General features: G+C 46.2%; 1 protein-coding gene across 5 annotated transcripts in view; it reads right to left on the reverse strand.

Annotated features, from left to right (window-relative positions):
* The window catches only part of LOC146855888 (protein NEDD1-like), a 544173-nt gene that overhangs the window by 146612 nt on the left and 377408 nt on the right, over nt 1-20153 (reverse strand). For all 5 annotated transcript variants that reach the window (XM_085650677.1, XM_085650673.1, XM_085650675.1 and 2 more), the window contains one exon: nt 1043-1174. In XM_085650677.1, the coding sequence (XP_085506803.1) occupies nt 1043-1174 (132 nt within the window). The remainder of the gene's footprint in view (nt 1-1042; nt 1175-20153) is intronic.

Genomic DNA, 20153 nt, shown 5'->3' on the forward strand with positions numbered 1-20153 from the left:
ATGAGGGCTGTTAGCCCAAAACCGGTCCCAGGATGTTTGTTTTCGGTCCAGGGAAGACATGGCTTGGCAGTTCGGGCTGGACTGTTTCCATGAGGCACAGGGTCAAGACTGATTTGCATATAGCGGTGTCTGAACTGGGGTGGCAAAGTGAGCTAAAGAATTATGATGGATTCAACTCAGATCTGTGACTGGGGGGTGAGTGTCTGAAAACTTCCAGCGCTCCATCCATCATCTCCTTGTGTTTGCAATTCTAGAGAAAGCCGCATGGAGCATGTTGGTGATGGATGAGGGAAGAGTTGGAGGCATTCAAGAAGGTAATTGTACCCGTCTGTTGAGTTAGAGTATGAAGATTGGGTTTTAACACCTCTAATAGGGGTAGAGGCTTAATGGCCTTCAAGGGGTCAATGAAGGTCGTTACAATGTGGAGATCGCTAGAAATCTGACACACAACCTTGCCAATATCATATAGTTAATCATCAAAGCATCAATGTTTTGGAATATCATGGTGATCAGTTTTCTTCCATAGGGTATATTGCAGCTTTTCAAAATGAAGAACAAGTTGCAGAGAAAAGAGGAGATCGGTTTGAAGTTTGACCAATCTTAGGTTACGGTATTTGCACTTATATCCTCCGAGATGGCTGCGAGGACTATATATATGTTTGAGATTTCGAGGACATTTTCAGAAAGGCCAGTGGTAATAGGATTTCTTAGCAGGAAGAGAAAAAGACGCAAGAGAGGCTGAGCACATACAATAAAATGCATTCCCAGGTCTGAATATTACATTTTCATGTTTTCATCTTTCCTGCTCTCCTTGCTTGATACTGATGAAAATAATCTTTGGTACTAAAACAATACTGTTGTTTCCCCACTGTCTGACACCTATTCTACAAACTTCACATGCAATCATGTTGAGATATACTTACACTAATTTGATTCTTTTACAGCATGTTTTGAGTCATTCCTATTTCAATAACCCTCAAAACAATCATATGCTCTACATAAAATTACAGCTATAAAAAATAAATCATCAGTATTAACTTACCAATCCTGACTGGGGAGAACAGGTCACATAAACTGCTTCTCCTGCGTACTTCTTTGATTTGTGAATCCACATATTTTGTGGAAATGTTTTTGTTCAAATGCTTTTCATATGGGCTGGTTACACGAGGTGGCTCTGTAAACAAAAAAGAAAATAGATCAACTATTTTTGATAGTGTTGTATGAAAACCTAATATTTGAAGGACAGCAATGACAATTGTTTCTGAGGATTAACGATGATATTACTGTAGCATCATCAAGTGAAAACCAATCCACTCTACACATACTTGTATTTATCAGTTTGATCAACGTTGCTCTTTTGGTCCAAAAGCAGGGCCTCTAACATTAACTTGACTATAACCTACAAAAGCTATCTTTTAAAACTCATCTTGCATAGGCACTATATGTGTGTTTTAATTTTTATTGGGACTGATTTGTAATCTTTACTTTTGTATGGTTACTATCAAAATGCAAGAATGACATAAAACAGTAACTGTTTGAAAATAACACAGAATGGGGCATATGTATCAAGCCCTTTTCCCGTTTGCAAATGGGCTGATTCTCATTCCAAAAGGCCATCACAAAATAGGCAATGGCAAAATTTGTGATTCCCTATTTTGCGAATGCATTTACGGAATCGCAAATTGCGATTCCTTAAATGCAATTCTGGAAGCACCCAAGTTGTGTGAATTTGCCTTAAGAAATCGCAAATTACCACCAACTTCAACTTCAACTTGGTGGTAATTTGCGATTTCCTGAAAATGCACTTTTCAGCATTTTTCAAAGTGCCATGTGCCACACATACATGCCCTTAGGGCATATTTCAGGGGTGCAACAGGGTGTCCTTTTAACACACTTGCACCCTTGAAATTGCATTCGCAATTTGCGAGTACCTATAGGAATACGTAGGAGTCGCAATTAATATTGCAAATCCTACATACATTGCCTTTTGCGAGTCCTTAATAGCAAATCGCTAAAATACACTATTAAGGACTCACAAAACGCTTTCTTGATACATATGCCCCAATGTGCCATTACTATGTATCTTCATAGCAAGGCAGGACATGCCACATCATGGCCCACCCCATTGCTCAGTTTTCCCTTCAGTTCCTTCTCTTTAATCTACAGATAGGACACGCTCAGAAAGTGTTTAATGTTTCATGCTTCCATTCCTTTGTAAACAATGCAACACTCCAAGCACGAAAAATACTTTGATTGGAGTGGACAGAAAGGGGTTTGGGGGAAGTAGATAGCATACAGGTAGCCAAACATTAATTTTAAGTCTTGAATACAGTGCATAGCGCACCAAGCTTGCCAACGCATGGCACTTGGCCATTGTTGCAGGGCAACAGGGCATGTTGCACTTGCTTATTACACAATTCTGCATTTAGATCTCAAAATTGCCTCTTTAGTTGATTGGTTGATCGACTAGTAATACAAATTAAGTGCACTTCGTTATGTGACTGCCTTCATACTCTATAGTGCATCTATAGAGCTCTCTTCTGTCTGCTTTCAAAAGAGTATAAAATGTGTGTAATGGTGAGCGATGGGTGGTGCCTTTGCACAAATCTTATATTTATAGTACAAATGTCCTACACCATTAGAGGCAATCCACAAGTGATGGAGCAGGGTTTTGAGAAAATAAGTCCCCAGTAACATTTACTAACAGTGTGCTGTGGAAATAACATGCAAAAACACGAGAATATCGGGAAATGCTTTTGCGCATGTGGGCATTAATGTGTGGACTAATGCATGAAGGACTAGGCTGCATTTGCATTTTGCTTTGGAATAAAATAAAACAATGCTGCTTTTGCACATTAATGCTCTTGCTAGGAATATAACGTGGGAAAGTGTAATGGTGGGTGGTAAATTGTGAGAAATACATTTTGTTACACTAATAATGTCTGTGTTTTGTTCATCGTAGTGAAACAAGCATGGGCCTACATTTCTGCATGACAGTTGAGGGTTAAAGAAAAAAAATATGAATAAATAATTGAAAATTGAGCTTCAAGAGAGGAGAGAACAATGAAGGCAAAGGCTGATAACCTTGTATGTCTGCCAAGTAATGGAAGGATGGCCGTGAGAATGAGGAAGATGTACAAACTTCTTCCGTAGAAGCGGCGAGCGTAAACAATGGGCGACTAGAGACTTGCAACAGGTTACTTGTTGGAGGAAATGTATATTAATGAAAAATGGTTAACGTAATTTGAAAAATAGAAAACAAAAAACGCTGTGAAAATTATGAATGTGACTATAGTGGTGTGATAGAACACTCCCTAAATTTACCAATGAGAGACCGAGATTCTGCAAATGTCGCTACAATTGTGAGGTGGACATTGTAGGTTTTGCGGTATAACTAAGGAGCCTTGGGGGTGTTGGGAGGAGAGGAAGAGAGAGCTAGTGGGAGATCGGCGCTGTCAGTTGGTTTTGCTGTTTGCAGATAGAGGCCTACTTGTACCTGTTCCTCTCCTTTATCCAATAATCTTTGTTCCATCATTCTCAGAGGACCACCGCTATCCCCGTGGCCAGGGGGTGGTATTTCTCTGAAAATCCTTTTGGGTTAGTATAGCTAATGTTCTGTACTTTGCATGATCATTTGCAAATGTATCTTGTCTCTGAAACTTTTGTCTCTTCACCTATCCACTCTTTCATTTGCATATGTTCTTCGATATGAGTTTGACACGGATTTGCCTTTGACTAATGTTTTTCTATCCCTGTGATAAATGGTTTGTTTGCCTTATAAAACGGTACGTAATGAGTATCCTACCTTCACATTATTTTGCAATAAATATTTGTTAACCTTACACTGAGTTTGTGATTACTTTTAACAGTACAGACAGACAGACAGACAGATAGATAGATAGTAATAATTATTGCCATCAACTTCTCAACTTTAGGTCCATCAACCAGAGGAAAGAAGTTGATATACAGGCTTGGGTATGTATTTAGAGTGTTAGAAACGAGTCTGTATTATGAACAACTGATTTATTCAAACTTGAACAGCGCAACAGGGATTCATGAGTTGGCTGTATGAGTATGGGCCAGTGTTTGTGTTATTATTGATTATCGAGCCCTGATTGATGCGCTGGATCAGTTTTTGATAGCAGAGGATGGTTACTTATTGATTAGTTTAGTAATAATTATCGAATACTGATTATTTGTTTCCCAACATGAAAAATTAGTATTTTGTTCTATGTTGTCTAGAAGGACTGGTCGGTACAAAAGGGGGTGGTGATGGACTGAGCATCAGAACCAATCAAACACTCACACCCAGTCAACAGATCTGGGTTTGATCCATCACCGTTCTTTAGCCCACTCTGCCACCCCAGTTCAGACATGGCCATATGCAAATCAGTCTGACCCTGTGCCTCATGGGAACGGTCCAGCCCGAACTGCCAAGCCATGCCTTCCCTGGACCGGAAACAAGCTTCCTAGGACCGGTTTCTGGCATTTCAGCCGTCTTCAGCCAGGCTTGCTTTAATCCAGTGGCAAAGTGAGCAAGGGACTCACGTCTGAGCATACCCTGGCAACGTATGGCGAACAAAGCAGTACAAAAGGGGGTGGTGATGGACTGAGCATCAGAACCAATCAAACACTCACACCCAGTCAACAGATCTGGGTTTGATCCATCACCGTTCTTTAGCCCACTCTGCCACCCCAGTTCAGACATGGCCATGTGCAAATCAGTCTGACCCTGTGCCTCATGGGAACAGTCCAGCCCGAACTGCCAAGCCATGCCTTCCCTGGACCGGAAACAAGCTTCCTAGGAACGGTTTCTGGCATTTCAGCCGTTTTCAGCCAGGCTTGCTTTAATCCAGTGGCAAAGTGAGCAAGGGACTCACGTCTGAGCATACCCTGCCAACTTATGGCGAACAAAGCAGTACAAAACGGGGTGGTGATGGACTGAGCATCAGAACCAATCAAACACTCACACCCAGTCAACAGATCTGGGTTTGATCCATCACCGTTCTTTAGCCCACTCTGCCACCCCAGTTCAGACATGGCCATATGCAAATCAGTCTGACCCTGTGCCTCATGGGAACAGTCCAGCCCGAACTGCCAAGCCATGCCTTCCCTGGACCGGAAACAAGCTTCCTAGGACCGGTTTCTGGCATTTCAGCCGCCTTCAGCCAGGCTTGCTTTAATCCAGTGGCAAAGTGAGCAAGGGACTCACGTCTGAGCATACCCTGCCAACTTATGGCGAACAAAGCAGTACAAAAGGGGGTGGTGATGGACTGAGCATCAGAACCAATCAAACACTCACACCCAGTCAACAGATCTGGGTTTGATCCATCACTGTTCTTTAGCCCACTCTGCCACCCCAGTTCAGACATGGCCATATGCAAATCAGTCTGACCCTGTGCCTCATGGGAACAGTCCAGCCCGAACTGCCAAGCCATGCCTTCCCCGGACCGGAAACAAGCTTCCTAGGACCGGTTTCTGGCATTTCAGCCGTCTTCAGCCAGGCTTGCTTGAATCCAGTGTCAAAGTGAGCAAGGGACTCACGTCTGAGCATACCCTGCCAACTTATGGCGAGCAAAGCAGTACAAAAGGGGGTGGTGATGGACTAAGCATCAGAACCAATTGAACACTCACACCCAGTCAACAGATCTGGGTTTGATCCATCACCGTTCTTGAGCCCACTCTGCCACCCCAGTTCAGACATGGCCATATGCAAATCAGTCTGACCCTGTGCCTCATGGGAACAGTCCAGCCCGAACTGCCAAGCCATGCCTTCCCTGGACCGGAAACAAGCTTCCTAGGACCGGTTTCTGGCATTTCAGCTGTCTTCAGCCAGACTTGCTTGAATCCAGTGGCAAAGTGAGCAAGGGACTCACATCTGAGCATACCCTGCCAACAACTTATGGCGAACAAAGCAGTACGAAAGGGGGTGGTGATGGACTGAGCATCCGAACCAATCAAACACTCACACCCAGTCAACAGATCTGGGTTTGATCCATCACCGTTCTTTAGCCCACTCTGCCACCCCAGTTCAGACATGGCCATATGCAAATCAGTCTGACCCTGTGCCTCATGGGAACAGTCCAGCCCAAACTGCCAAGCCATGCCTTCCATGGACCGGAAACAAGCTTCCTAGGACCGGTTTCTGGCATTTCAGCCGTCTTCAGCCAGGCTTGCTTGAATCCAGTGGCAAAGTGAGCAAGGGACTCACGTCTGAGCATACCCTGCCAACTTATGGCGAACAAAGCAGTACAAAACGGGGTGGTGATGGACTGAGCATCAGAACCAATCAAACACTCACACCCAGTCAACAGATCTGGGTTTGATCCATCACCGTTCTTTAGCCCACTCTGCCACCCCAGTTCAGACATGGCCATATGCAAATCAGTCTGACCCTGTGCCTCATGGGAACAGTCCAGCCCGAACTGCCAAGCCATGCCTTCCCTGGACCGGAAACAAGCTTCCTAGGACCGGTTTCTGGCATTTCAGCCGTCTTCAGCCAGGCTTGCTTGAATCCAGTGGCAAAGTGAGCAAGGGACTCACGTCTGAGCATACCCTGCCAACTTATGGCGAACAAAGCAGTACAAAACGGGGTGGTGATGGACTGAGCATCGGAACCAATCAAACACTCACACCCAGTCAACAGATCTGGGTTTTATCCATCACTGTTCTTTAGCCCACTCTGCCACCCCAGTTCAGACATGGCCATATGCAAATCAGTCTGACCCTGTGCCTCATGGGAACAGTCCAGCCCGAACTGCCAAGCCATGCCTTCCCTGGACCGGAAACAAGCTTCCTAGGACCGGTTTCTGGCATTTCAGCCGTCTTCAGCCAGGCTTGCTTGAATCCAGTGGCAAAGTGAGCAAGAAGGACTGGTACGGAGTTACCTGAGATCCCGGGATAATGTTATTTTAGCCTGAAGGAGGCAGAAGAATAGTGTGGATAAGGTATCACACTGCAGAAGAACTTTATCTGTTGTCATATTACTGAACGGCGAAAGGCTGTTGGTGTTATATTAGGGACTATTTTCGTTTGAGAGTAGATTTTGTGTGTAACAGTGAAGGGTCCACTTCTGAAACTCTAGCCTTACATCCCCAAAGGAGTACCACAACCTCTTTCCACAAGAAAGTCCTCTTCCGAAACTAGTATCCGTAGAGAAGTACCAAGTTTTCCTCTAGCTTGTTTGTGTCTTGAATAGCGCTGGTCGTTATTTTACTTGAAGTGAAAGAATTTTTTTTCTTTGAAGGTGGAGACTATCTCTTTATTTAGTAGAACAGACAAGGTAGCATTTGTTTCGTGTTTGTTTTCTAACAAGTATAGTTAAGAAAAGGTAGAAATACAGTGCCGTATTATTTTGTAAAGCCAGGGTTAGTAGTAGGATTAACAGTGACGTTACAAAAAGCTGTGCTAGCATTGGTCAGACAGCAGGCACTTAGAGAGCCGTGATTGTTTGATTGCCGTGAGTCGTGCTGGTATTGGTCGACATACTGAATACGTAGTGTGCTCTGATTGGTTTGTTGGTGTGAGTCGCGCTGGTATTGGATGGGCGCTAGCAAATAAACTAAGTAGAAGTATGAAGAGTTTGTTGTTTGTTACTGAATTATATTTTAGCGTGTAGAGCCAGAAAAATGAAGCTGATTAATAAAATAAAGGGTTTCTTTAAAAAGGTCAAAACCTATAGTTACTAGAGAAGGAATTCCAATTCTGCCTCCAAGAACACCTGCTTCTTTTATGATGTTGGAACGTGGTTACAATACGTGTACTTGGTTAGAGAATTGGGTGAAATACACAGAAGAGGATGGTGTTTTAGCATTCCCTGAGCATGGTACATTTAATGTAAGGATTCCACAGAAATTGAGAGGAAAAATGAACTCTCTTGAACCAAGACCTGGACCTATTCAGTATGAAGCGCTTGAGTAATGGGAACATGAGGTGTACTAACGAGAGAAATTTAGGGGTACCAGAAGATACAGAAGTATATGTCTAGATATCCCTTCGAAAAACAGGATGATAAAATGAAAAGATGGAGGAGAGCTGTGCTAACGGATGGTTTGTACCCAGTTTTCGTTGCTTAAGAAGCAACTGGAGGCAAATGCAAAGAGAAAAAGAAAAATATAGAGACATCAAGATTAAATTTTGACTGAATGAATCTGAGGATGAGTTGTTAGATGACATCTTGACTAAAAGACTCAAATGAAACCGTTCCAAATGCACCATTAACAGGAACCCCACTAATTCCGCAGGTTCCACAAGTCCCGGTAGTTACTAGAGTATTGCAAGAGAATGAAATGGACATGTTGAATAAGGTGAGAGAGGAGTTGACTCAGAAAATTAATCAGTTGAGTCTGAATGCGGAAGCATTAACAGTACCAGTAACAATTGGTCCTATAGTTTCCTTGTATGGAGAAAAACAGAATATATCGGGAGTACATGCGTTGACAGTCCCAATGAATAATGTCTGGAATGAGGTGGTAACTGTAGCTGATCAGGCTGGACAAGCTGAAACAAGTACTTAATTGATTGATCTTCCAGTTTGTGAGTTGATAACAGAAACCCCTAAGAGAGGTGCGCAAATGGATCCAAGAAGAATAGTGCAGAATGTCACTCCAGCGTCAGGGAGTTCAGTGGGTCCTTCTCCAGATTAATTAGATGATTGGATAAGAGGAATGGAAAGGCGAAAACCTCAACCACAGAGTATAGATGTGAGTAAACAGAGTGGATCTGGAAGAAATTATTATTGGTACAATAAGTCCTGACAGATTGAGTACTTACCGAGACGAAGATTTGTTATTCTTGTGTAAAAACATTACTTGGAAAGCAAGAAACCTTCATGAGAAATTGACAGAGGCTACTTGTGAATATCGAGTAGACAGAGAAGTCAAGGGTGTTACATAAAACCTATAGACTGGATTTTACAGAAAAGGACTTGGAGAGGTTGAATGCGTCTGGCAAAAGATTGCTAATAAAAGATTTGATGAGCATCCTGAAGAAATGGGGAGATGTTGAATGGTGGAAAGGTAGATAGGCGAAAAAGAAAGAAGAAATGACTGCAAACAAAAATGCGTCTTTATTTCCATTAAGGGAAATAGGACAGGCGGAAATGGTGTGTCTGATGAGAGAAGTTTCAGGTGGTGGATATGTTCATGTTCCTTGGTCGACACCGGATATATTATCCTTTACAAATGACTTTTCTAGATTGAGGGAAAAACCGGTTGAGTGGTACAAACAGGTAGAGAGGTTTGTGAAAGTTTCAAAAGTTTTGTGGAAAGATCTAGATGGTTTGTTAGAGATTGTTGTTCCAGCTGATTTATGGACTGTGTAAGATTACTGTTGATTGGCCTAAAGAAGAATATTCTAGAGATGCGAAAACAGGTGCACCTTCAGATGACGTGATGAGAAAATATAATCAGGTAATTACTTTCCTGAAGAGTAAAATTTCCCAAAAGGAAACAGATTGCGTTAAAATAGACAGGACAACACAGGAACCAAAGGAGTCGGTTCATGCTTTCTATGAAAGGTTGTTACACAAGTTCATACAGTACAGTGGGTTTGAGAATATCTGAGATAAAGATATGGGACATTTTGTGTATCATTTTGTGTTTGGATTGAAACCAGAAATTAATAACATGATTCAGCAACATTTGATTTGTTGGCAGAGTAAAATAGTTGATGAGATACTGAGGTATGCAAAATATTGTAGTGATGATATTGAGTCGAGACACAAAAAGTTAAAAGAGAAAATGATGGGGGCGTGACTTGGCACCGACTGTAATGGCTGCCTAACTCCAGAGCTCCGCCGGAGACGGGACTCTAATCCCCGTAAAATCCGCATGAAATCCGGCCATACGGGAGCTGAGTGCCCAAACTGACGTCGGAGAGTACCAGGACGCCAGGTAACCCCCGGAAAACTCATTGGCTCCGGTACAGACGCTGGCAGGAAGCGGTGAAGTTCGAGGCCGGTGGTGCCCGGGAATGGGCGAGGCTCGGTCTCGGCGGCGTGAGCGCGAAGACGGCGCACTGCTCAGCCAGAGGTAGTGGACAGTGAAAAAGAGGTACGCCGGGGTCTGCGGGCACTGCCGAGACCACCGCCATATGGGGAGGGGCTGAGAAGACCCTGACGGGGGTGGAGCTGACATTGGGAGCGGGCTGCCTGGCGGAGACGGCGGCGGGGTCGATGGTGTCCCGTGGACCCCCCAGCCCAAACAGAGAGAACGGGCAGCGGAATGAGGAGCTCCAGCGGTGCAGCCTGGCGATCGCCGGAATTGCTGCAGAGTGGGGAGAAATACCAAAATAGTAGCGGAGGCACCTTGGTGACATCGGCGGTGGGCGTCCGGGACCGGATTGAGGTTTACGACGCGAGCGTCTGCTCCCTCATCTGCCCAGCAGTAAGTAGCAGCATACAAGTGTGGAGGACCCGGGCCCCCCCCTGCCCTTCTGGATACGAGCCTAGGACCACGCGATACGCGGCTGGAGGACTCCTATGCGAGTCAGAACAGGGCGAACCAGGGAGGCACTGGGCCGGTCGAAGAGCACTGTAACCCGGTGACCGGGAGTGAGTACAGATATTAATCCTTGATCAGGACTCCCCTGTGGCTGCGTGGCTGATTGCACGGAGGTGAGGGCACGGCGAGGGAGCGTGGTGGCCGCCGGGGGCCCTCCTCGTGTCCCGAACAGAAACCGGCGTGAAGGTGATCAGTGGGCGCTGGGGCGCAGTGGCGCAGATGGTGGGCCGCGCGGAGCGGGGCTGAAGCGGACAGACCTGCCCCCTCCCCCAGAACGATATCTTCGTCAGGCGGCCGGACCGGGTAGCAGACGCGTGGTAGGGAACTGCGTGAAGCCCATCCTGGAGCGGCAACTGCGTTAACGGAGGAGGCGAGGCGAACGCCCTTCAATTCGCTAGCAGTAGGAAAACCGCGACGGGGTAGCGACCCCAACAAATACACTACAACGGGATAAGCAGGGCCGGAGCGCCGCCTAGTGCACCGATCAACGGCGGGACCGCCCCTGGAGGGGCCTGACAGTAGACCTGGTGTGGTCGGGGCGCGGGAGGCAGCCGGCCGTCGCACCAACATGAGGCCCAAAAGCGGCGCCACTGTCCAATCCAACAAGCTGGATAAATACGCGATCCCTAAAGTGTCCCAAACGTCGGAAGAGGGGCAGGAGAGCCGACAGGGAGAGACGGAACCGTCGCTACAGTCCATCATGGCGGCCATCACGGGACTGGGAACCACCCTTGAAACAAAAATGGACAAGATGTCCATAGAAATGAACCTTATGAGGGCTGACATGCAGAAAACAACGGAACGGGTCAAGGAAACGGAGTCGAACGTCGCTGACCTCCAGACAACTACGAAACGACTGGAAGAGAGAATAAATGTTTTAACACACCAACACCGCCAAATGGCGGCGAAGCTCGAGGACCAAGAAGGAAGGGCCCGCCGCAGTAACATCAGAGTGGTGGGGGTCCCGGAGGGACTGGAGGAGCCGAGTGTAGACCTCTTTCTGGAGGACCTCATACTAAACCACCTCAAGCCCAAAAGACTCTCCTCTATTTTCACGGTGGAGCGGGCGCACAGAGCATTGCTCCCGAAACCGAAACCAGGGGCAGCTCCCAGAACAATCATTGCCAAAATCCTGAACTATAGAGACCGGGATGCAATCCTACAGGCCGCAAGGATCAAAGGCGATGTGCAATATGAAAATGCAACTATCCGGTTTTTCCCGGACTTCACTCTAAAGTTCCAACAGGAGCGGCGATCCTTCGAAGGGGTGAAGGCCACCCTGCGGCAACGCAGGATCAGATACATGATGTTCTTCCCAGCGAAGCTTAAGAATCTTGTAGACGGCACCTCACTCTTTTTCACCAGCCCTCATGAAGTACAGGAGTGGCTAGAGGGGAAGACAGACCGGAGGAGGCGCCCCAGGAACGCCGCAAGAAAGACGGAGCCTGAGACTCGGCGGGAAGTCCCCTCGGGAGACAATGTGACTCGTGGGTTGCACACGGACCGAGATTGGAGATCGCGATCCGGCAGCCCAGACCGGGCGCAGCCGAACCAAGACTCAGAAACATAGGACTGCTGCTTTCCACTCTGGAGAAGACTGCAAAACCGTAATGTACAAAGGGGGGGGTACCCTAGCGTCCAACAGGGGGTGGGTCTGTGTTTACAGGCACTTATAATCCTACTATTACTTGTTTCTTTTAAATCCTGGGAGCTACAAGTATATGGCCCGAGCTGGAGGCCAACATTACTTCGGGGGCGGCCCCACTTACTGGGGGAACAGACAATGTAAGAGTGCATGGTAGCAGCTCTTGATCCCATATACGGCAACCATTCAGTTTAATGCGGGGAGGGGCTCATGCGGCAGGAGTCGGCTACTGTCCATTTCCCCGAGGCACAGTTGTTCACCGTTGGGGCGATAGGCACTCTGCTGGTTCGGGATGTGGGTAGTTTTGAACCTACGTGGCAGGGTAGCAGGGAGGGGGGTGGGGACACCGGAGATTGTATGATTGGGGGGGGTTTTAAGTTGTTGAGGGCAGTGCGGGTAGGAGGTAGCGGGGGTTATTGTTGGTCGAGCAAACGCGCAGCATCAGTCACGCGTCCAGGCAACTTGATAGGTGAATGGCCTCGTAATAACTGTTTCCAAGCTAATTATGCAGTGGGATAAAAGTCTTAAAATAATTAACTGGAACGTCAACGGGTTGGGGGACAAAATAAAAAGAAGTATTGTGCTGCAATACATTAAACGACATTCCCCCGACGTCACACTATTACAAGAAACACACTTAATGGGAAACACAATAAAGCGCTCAACAGGTGGGGCTATAAAATGGTGATGCATGCGGGGTTCACGACAGGGTCCAGAGGGGTTGCCATCCTGGTGCGCCACACTTTCCCCTTTGCGGTTCAGCGTACATGGACAGATCCATTGGGGAGATATGCCGCAGTAATGGGACAGTGGGAGGGCCTAACACTCATTATGGTGGCGGCGTACATCCCGCCCGGGTTGCAAGCGCAATCATTTCAGGATCTGGGCGATTTTTTATTAGGCTTACCTACGGGACACCTCGTGATTGGAGGAGATTTTATCTCCGTGGTATCAGGGGAATGGGATAGACACCCTCCTCGGGACATAGGATTGGGGCAGCAATGGCTCCCTCAGTTCCTTGATGCCTTCGGCCTTGTCGATCTCTGGAGGAAACACCATCCCACTAGTAGAGGGTATACCTTCTTGTCAGGGGCACACGGTACCCTATCTAGACTCGACTATATTCTCTCCCCGGTACAGATGGACATGAACACGGCGGAAATTTGGCACCTACCTAGAGGTATCTCGGACCACTCACCAATATGGGTCCATCTGACGATAGGGGACAAGAGAGTCGGGGGCTTGGCACCAATAAATCCTTGGCACCTTAAGGGCCCAGAGACCAGAACAATACTGGTGAAGGTAATTGACCAATATTTTGTAGACAACAAAGGCACAGTGGATTCACCATCCACACTATGGGAGGCATTCAAGACGGTCCTTAGGGGACAGGCTATCTCGGTCATAGCGGGTAAGCGTAAGGAAAGAGAAAAGCAGCTGACAGCTATTGAGCGCGAAAGCACGAAACTAGAGGATAGAATTGGGCACGACCCTGACTATGATATACCCCATAAATTACAACTCAGAGCAGCAGAATATAACGCCATTGCCACGGATGCGGCGAAAACCCTTGCTCGCGACAGGGATGGGCGTATCTACGACCAGGGTGATAAAGCGGGCAAACTTATAGCGTGGCTGGATAAGAAAGAGAGGGAGCAAAGGGTAGTACCAGAAATTAGGAATACTGAGGGTATAATCTTCACAGAGCCGCACGATATAGTGCGAGAACTTGCCCTACATTTTGAGAAGGTGTACCAGAGTCAGTCTGACTTCACGGAGGATGACTCTACCGCCTTCCTAGCGGACATTAAGTTGCCCACCCTTACAGATCGAGAACATGACCAAATGGAGGAAGAGCTTACGTCGGAGGAACTAACGAAAGCAATAGGTGACCTTAAGGTGGGTAAGGCGCTAGGACCCAGTGGCCTCCCTATTGAATTGTACAAGCTTAAACCAGATAGGATAGCCCCATATTTGAAAGCCATGTACAACAACAGTAAGAAGAGAGGTACGTTACCGCGGGATCAGCGCATTGCCACACTTGTGGCAATTCCCAAACCAGAGAAACCGAGGGCGGAATGTAGATCGTATAGACCAATATCACTTCTTAATGCGGAACCCAAGATTCTGGCCAAAGTGTTAGCCAACAGGCTCCGGACTATTATAACCAAACTAGTACACCCTGACCAATCGGGCTTCATGCCTCATCGCAACACAGCCCTCAACCTCCGGCGCTTACATGGCGTTCTGGGGCGTTGCCCCGGAATCCAGGAGGACGCCATGGTGGTCTCACTGGACGCAACCATGGCGTTTGACACCCTTGAATGGGCTTACCTCTTTGCAGTGCTCAAGAAGCTAGGTTTTGGACCCAAGTTTATAGGCTGGGTGCGCCTCCTATACGCTGAACCGCTAGCAAAAGTATCGGTTAACAACAAAATGTCAGAAGTATTTGCGCTTGGTAGAGGAACCAGACAGGGCTGCCCTCTGTCGCCGTTGCTCTTCGCTCTCTCCCTTGAACCACTCGCGGCCTGGATACGCAGGGATGTAGCCATCCGCGGACTCCGTTGGACGGAAGGATGGGAGGACAGGATCTCATTGTACGCAGATGATATCCTCCTTTATCTCTCCTCCCCTGCGCGTTCCTTACGAGTGGTACTAGATATATTTGCCAGTTTCGGAAGAAACTCAGGTTTTAGTATCAATTGGAGCAAATCACTGATCTACATGCTACATGGAACGGCCCCCCCCCCCTCCCAAGAGACTGCATGATTCAGGTGGCGGAGGACGGCTTCCGTTACCTAGGTATATTCATAACAACTGATGTCAAGAAACGATATGACCGAAACCTCGTACCTCCGTTGCAGAGGCTCCGAAGGGATGTGGATGTCTGGAAGAAGTTGCCCCTGTCCCTGCTTGGGAGAGCGGCGCTCTTCCAAATGATGGCACTGCCTAGATTCTTGTATGCCCTCCAGAACTGCCCAGACATGGTACCGCATGCCTTCTTTAAGGAGGTCGAGTCCTTGCAGAGAGACCTACTATGGGATGGTAGACCTCGAATAGCCCTGGGAAAGCTCACGTTGGGGTGGTATGACGGGGGTATTGCCCTACCGGACATTCGGAAATACTATTGGGCAGCGCAACTGGCGGCGATTAACCAATGCCAGTACGGGAGTGGCGATGACCCTGCCTACGGGATGGACAGGTGGTTGCTGCCGGGTGGTGACTTCACAAGGTCGCTTTATTCCAGACCTACTAGGTACATGCTCACAGGCCCCACTAAGCACGCAGTCCAGATATGGCACGTGGCCAATAAAGCCCCGGGATGGGCCAATAAACTCACATTGGCCACCCCCCTTTGGGATACGGAACAGTTGGGGACTCTGGGGCGCACCAGGGGGTTCGACAAATGGGACCTTATTGGTCTTTCGTACATTAGAGACCTGTGGGGGAGGGAAGGGGTGGTGACATTTGCTGCATTACAACAGACATACGAAATGGCAGCGTCAGAACACTTCCGTTATGCACAGATTCGCCATGCTCTTCAGGCCAACATCCGGCCTGACACGGATCTATCTAAGACATCCCCGCTTGAGGACAGACTGCTTGATGGGCACCTTCCGGATAAATGTATATCCCTCACTTACAAAAAGCTCATCCACCACACCCCTGACCCCCTCACACTACTCAGGGAGAAATGGGTAAGGGATGGTCTAGAAGTAGACTATGAGGAATGGCAGGAGGCACTTTCCTCGCCCAAAGAAGTGGCTGTATCTGCGAAATTAAAACTGGTACAGTTAAAGATTTTACATAGGGTCTACCGCTCGGGGACACAATTAGTTCGCATGGGGAGGAGTGTAGATGGGATATGCCGGAGAGGATGTGGAATGCCAGGCGAGTTCCTACGAGTGCTCTGGGAATGCCACTTGGTTCAAGTCTATTGGAGTAATATCCTGAAAATAATGAGTTCGGTGTGGGGGGTGCCATTGCTGCCGGAGGCCAAGAGATGCCTTCTGAACATTTGGGAGCCCACAGACTTAAACGTGAAAGGGAGGATATGGGTCACACTTGGACAGACGGTTGCCAAGCGCAATATAGCACAGTTGTGGGGGGCCACTGCCTCGCCTACGTTAAAGAAATGGAAGGAAGATATGGACTGGTGTATGATTCGCGAGAAAACAGTATATGTTGCACGGGGCTGTCCCAAAAAATGGTTAGCTATCTAGTCTAAATGGAATGTATACCGGGGGGGGTTGTGTGAGCCGCCGATCGTCTCGTCACATGAGGACCACTGTACAGTTTAAGAATTTTAATGCATATATTGTAACATTACCCACTAAGTCGGAAAGTATGTACTGACGCGTGTTAAAAACTGTTGCAAAAGAAAATGTAAGGTGCAGAGCTGTATCACATGACCAAGGTTTGTCCAAGTTAAATAAACAGAGTTTTTTTTTAAAAAAAGAGAGAAAATTATGTGGGCACATGTGAAAGTGGCAGAACAGCAAAAAGGAAACAGTGGTTTCCAAACAGATTATCAAATGAAAGGTCAGAATCAAAATGGTCAGGTATCCAGTGGTGGTAGAGGTAAAATGAATAAAGATGAGATGAAAAGAAATATCCTTGTCATGCGTGCGGAAAGTTTGGATATTGGAAGAACGAGTGTAGAGCTGTTCAGAAGAATAATGGGTTGAATCAAAATTTAAATCCACAGATACAGAATGAGGTGGCTGTGAATCAACAACAGCAACAACAGCAGCAGGTAGTTAATCCACAGTTACAGGTGCCACAAGCTCCTATGCAAAATAATGTGAATGCTCCAGTGCAGAGGTACAGTGCGAACACTGGATTTCACGAATCAAAATGTGCAAATGGTTTCCCAATACTTGTTGCAGTGCAATTAGAGTGAATCAGACTCACCTCAATGACGGTGCCTGAGGGGTGAGGAAGAGTGCGTGCTTGGCGCATCTCTAGAGGTAGATCAGTCAGGTCCCTTTGTTGATGGAAAAGTGGAAGGTAATGATATTACATTGCTAGTGGACACTGGTGCTACCCATTCTAATGTGAGAGCAGCAGAAATTCCAAACCTACCCCTCGCGGGAGAAACTATCCAAGTTGTAGGAGTTTCCAATCAGCATATCAAAACCCCAATCACAAAGCCAATAGAAGTTCATATTGGAAGATTCAGAGACATGCATCGGTTCGTGGTATGTGATACGAGTCCGGTGAATCTTTTGGGAAGAGATTTGCTCTGCAAGCTGAATTGCACCATCTATTGTACACTAGATGGAATTGCTTTCCAAACACCAGATGAGGAGGTTGCATTTAAAATGTTAGCAAAACAAGGGACAGAATGGATGAGTCGTTTTCACTTCTCACTGAAGGAGATTTGCCTGTAGAATTGAGAGATACAGTGATGTCTGAGGTATGGGATTTTACAGGAAAAGAAATTGGTCTGATGAAAGGTGTGGATCCTGTTCAGGTTATGGTGAAACAGGGTGTAAATTATCCAAACACACCTCAGTACAAGATGAGTCCTGAAATAACGGCAGGAGTTATTCGTGTGATTGATCAAATGATTGAGCAGGGTATTTTAAGAGAAATACTAAGCAATCCTTGTCATTCGCCTATAATGGGAATTAAAAAGCCAAGTGGGAAATATAGAATAGTACAAGATTTATGAAAAATCAATAAGATTGTGGTACCCTGTTGTCCAATAGTACCAAATCCAGCAGTGATTCTTTATCAAATTCCCTTTGATGTAGAATAGTGCACAGTAATTGATCTGTGTCAAGCATGTTTCTCAATTCCTTTACATCCGGATAGCCAATATTTATTTGCTTTCCGGTTCAGAGACCGTGCTTTGGCATGGTGCCAAATTCTTCAACGGTACACAGAAAGTCCTTCAAATGTTTAATCAGATCCTGAAAAAGTGTTTGGAGACTTTGGTCATGCCAGAAAAATCAGTTTTGGTTCAGTACATTGATGACCTACTAGTGGCATCAAAAACATGAGAGGCATGTGTGACAGACACAATTGCCTTACTGAACCATTTGGCTGAAGGTGGGCACAAAGTTTCACAAGCAAAAATACAATTCTGTAAGCAGGAGGTCCAATATTTGGGACACAAAATAGAGAAGGGAGTCAGGAAGGTGACAGTGTGATTCAACAAATGAGCCCTCCTAAGACTCAGAAGGAAGTTTGAATGTTTTGGGAATGATTGGATACTACAGACAGTGGATCAGTGGCTTTTCACTGATTGCAAAACCTCTACAGAGGTTGACACACAAGGAGGTGACTGATCCGATTGAATTAGACAATGAAAGCATGAAAGCTTTCATTGAGTTACGAGACAGTCTTTCTTGAGCCCCTCATTGGGAATGACAGATTATGCAAACGATTTTGCGTTGTATTGTTGCGAGAGGGATAGGTGTTTTAACTTAAAGACATGGAATGGCACGACGTCCAGTGGCATATTTTTCTGCTACTTTGAATTCAGTAGCTGCAGCGTTAACAGGCTGTTTGAAAGCAGTAGCTGCTACTTGTGTGAGTCTGGAGCAGAGTGAACCGATTGTGATGGAACATCCAGTCAAAGTATATGTGCCACACTCAGTTGAGATTCTATTAACAAGAACTCGGACACAGCACATGTCCTATAGTCGGCTGACTAAGTATGAAAGAGTGATCTTGGGTGCTGAGAATGTGACTGTGGTGAGCTGCACAACAATAAATCTGGCAACCCTGTTACCATGTCCATTTTGTGAGGAAGTGAAAGATGAAGTAGATCACGATCGTTTGGATGTGACTGAATTGTGCACAAAACCGAGGCCAGATATTAAGGACACCCCGCTAGAGGAATCAAATAGTGTGATGTTTTTTGATGGATCTTGTCTGAGAAATGAAAAGGGTTTATTAAGTTCTGCCTATGCAGTATGTACGGTGACTGCAGTTCTGGAAGCATCCTGCCTAGAAGGGGTCAATTCTGCACAGTTTGTTGAATTGATAGCTTTTATTAGAGCATGTAAAATTGGCAAAAATCTGAATGTAACCATATTTACTGACAGTCAATATGGTTTGGGGGTGGTTCACGATTTAGGAAAGCTATGGATGCAAAGGGGATTCCTGACCTCTTCAGGTTCTCCGATCAAGAATGGTAAAAATGTGAAAGATTTATTGGACGCTTTGCAATTGCCCAAAACGATTGCGGTGGTCAAATGTTCTGCACATAAGTCAGGAAATGATTATGTGACAAACTGGAACAGATACGCTGATCAAGTAGCGCGTTCCTAGGCACACAAGTCAATTGCCATCAACAGAGGGTTGGAGAAGAAAAATACTGATTGCCACTTGATGTTTTCCTCTTTGGAAACTTGGGATGAAATTAGGCAGTTGCAGGAAGAGGCAAGTGAGGAGGAAAAAGAACTTTGGATAAAATCAGGTTTCAAAAAGAGAGCAGAGGTTGAAGTATGGGTGTACACAGATGAATGACCAGTCATGCCAGATTCTTTACTTTCTCAAATGGCAAGGGTGTACCATGGATTTGCACATGTTGGGAGAGATGCAATGATCAGGCTCTTCAAGCAGTCATGTTATAACCCTAAGTTTAGGGTAATTGCAGAGAGTCTATGCCAGAGGTGTGCTACATGTCAGCAGCAAAATCCAGGCAGAAAGACAGTTGTTAGTTGGGGATGAATTGGAAAAGCAGCAGGACCATTTACGAGGCTCCAGCTCGATTTTATTGAGCTTCCCCCATGTAATGGACTAAAATATGTGTTAGTTGTTGTTTGTTTGTTTTTTTGTTGGGTAGAGTCCTATCCAACAAGAAGGAATGATAGTCTCACTGTTGCAAAATTGCTTCCGAGAGAATTAACACCAATGTATAGATTTCCAGTCACTTTAGAAACAGATAGGGGATCACATTTTAATGATGAGATAATTCGTGCAGCATTACAAATTGAGCAAAAGTTGCATTGTGCCTATCGCCGAGAAGCATCTGGAGTGGTTGAGCAAAT

Source organism: Triturus cristatus, chromosome 4_1 (genome assembly GCF_964204655.1).
Source record: "Triturus cristatus chromosome 4_1, aTriCri1.1, whole genome shotgun sequence".
NCBI lineage: Eukaryota > Metazoa > Chordata > Amphibia > Caudata > Salamandridae > Triturus > Triturus cristatus.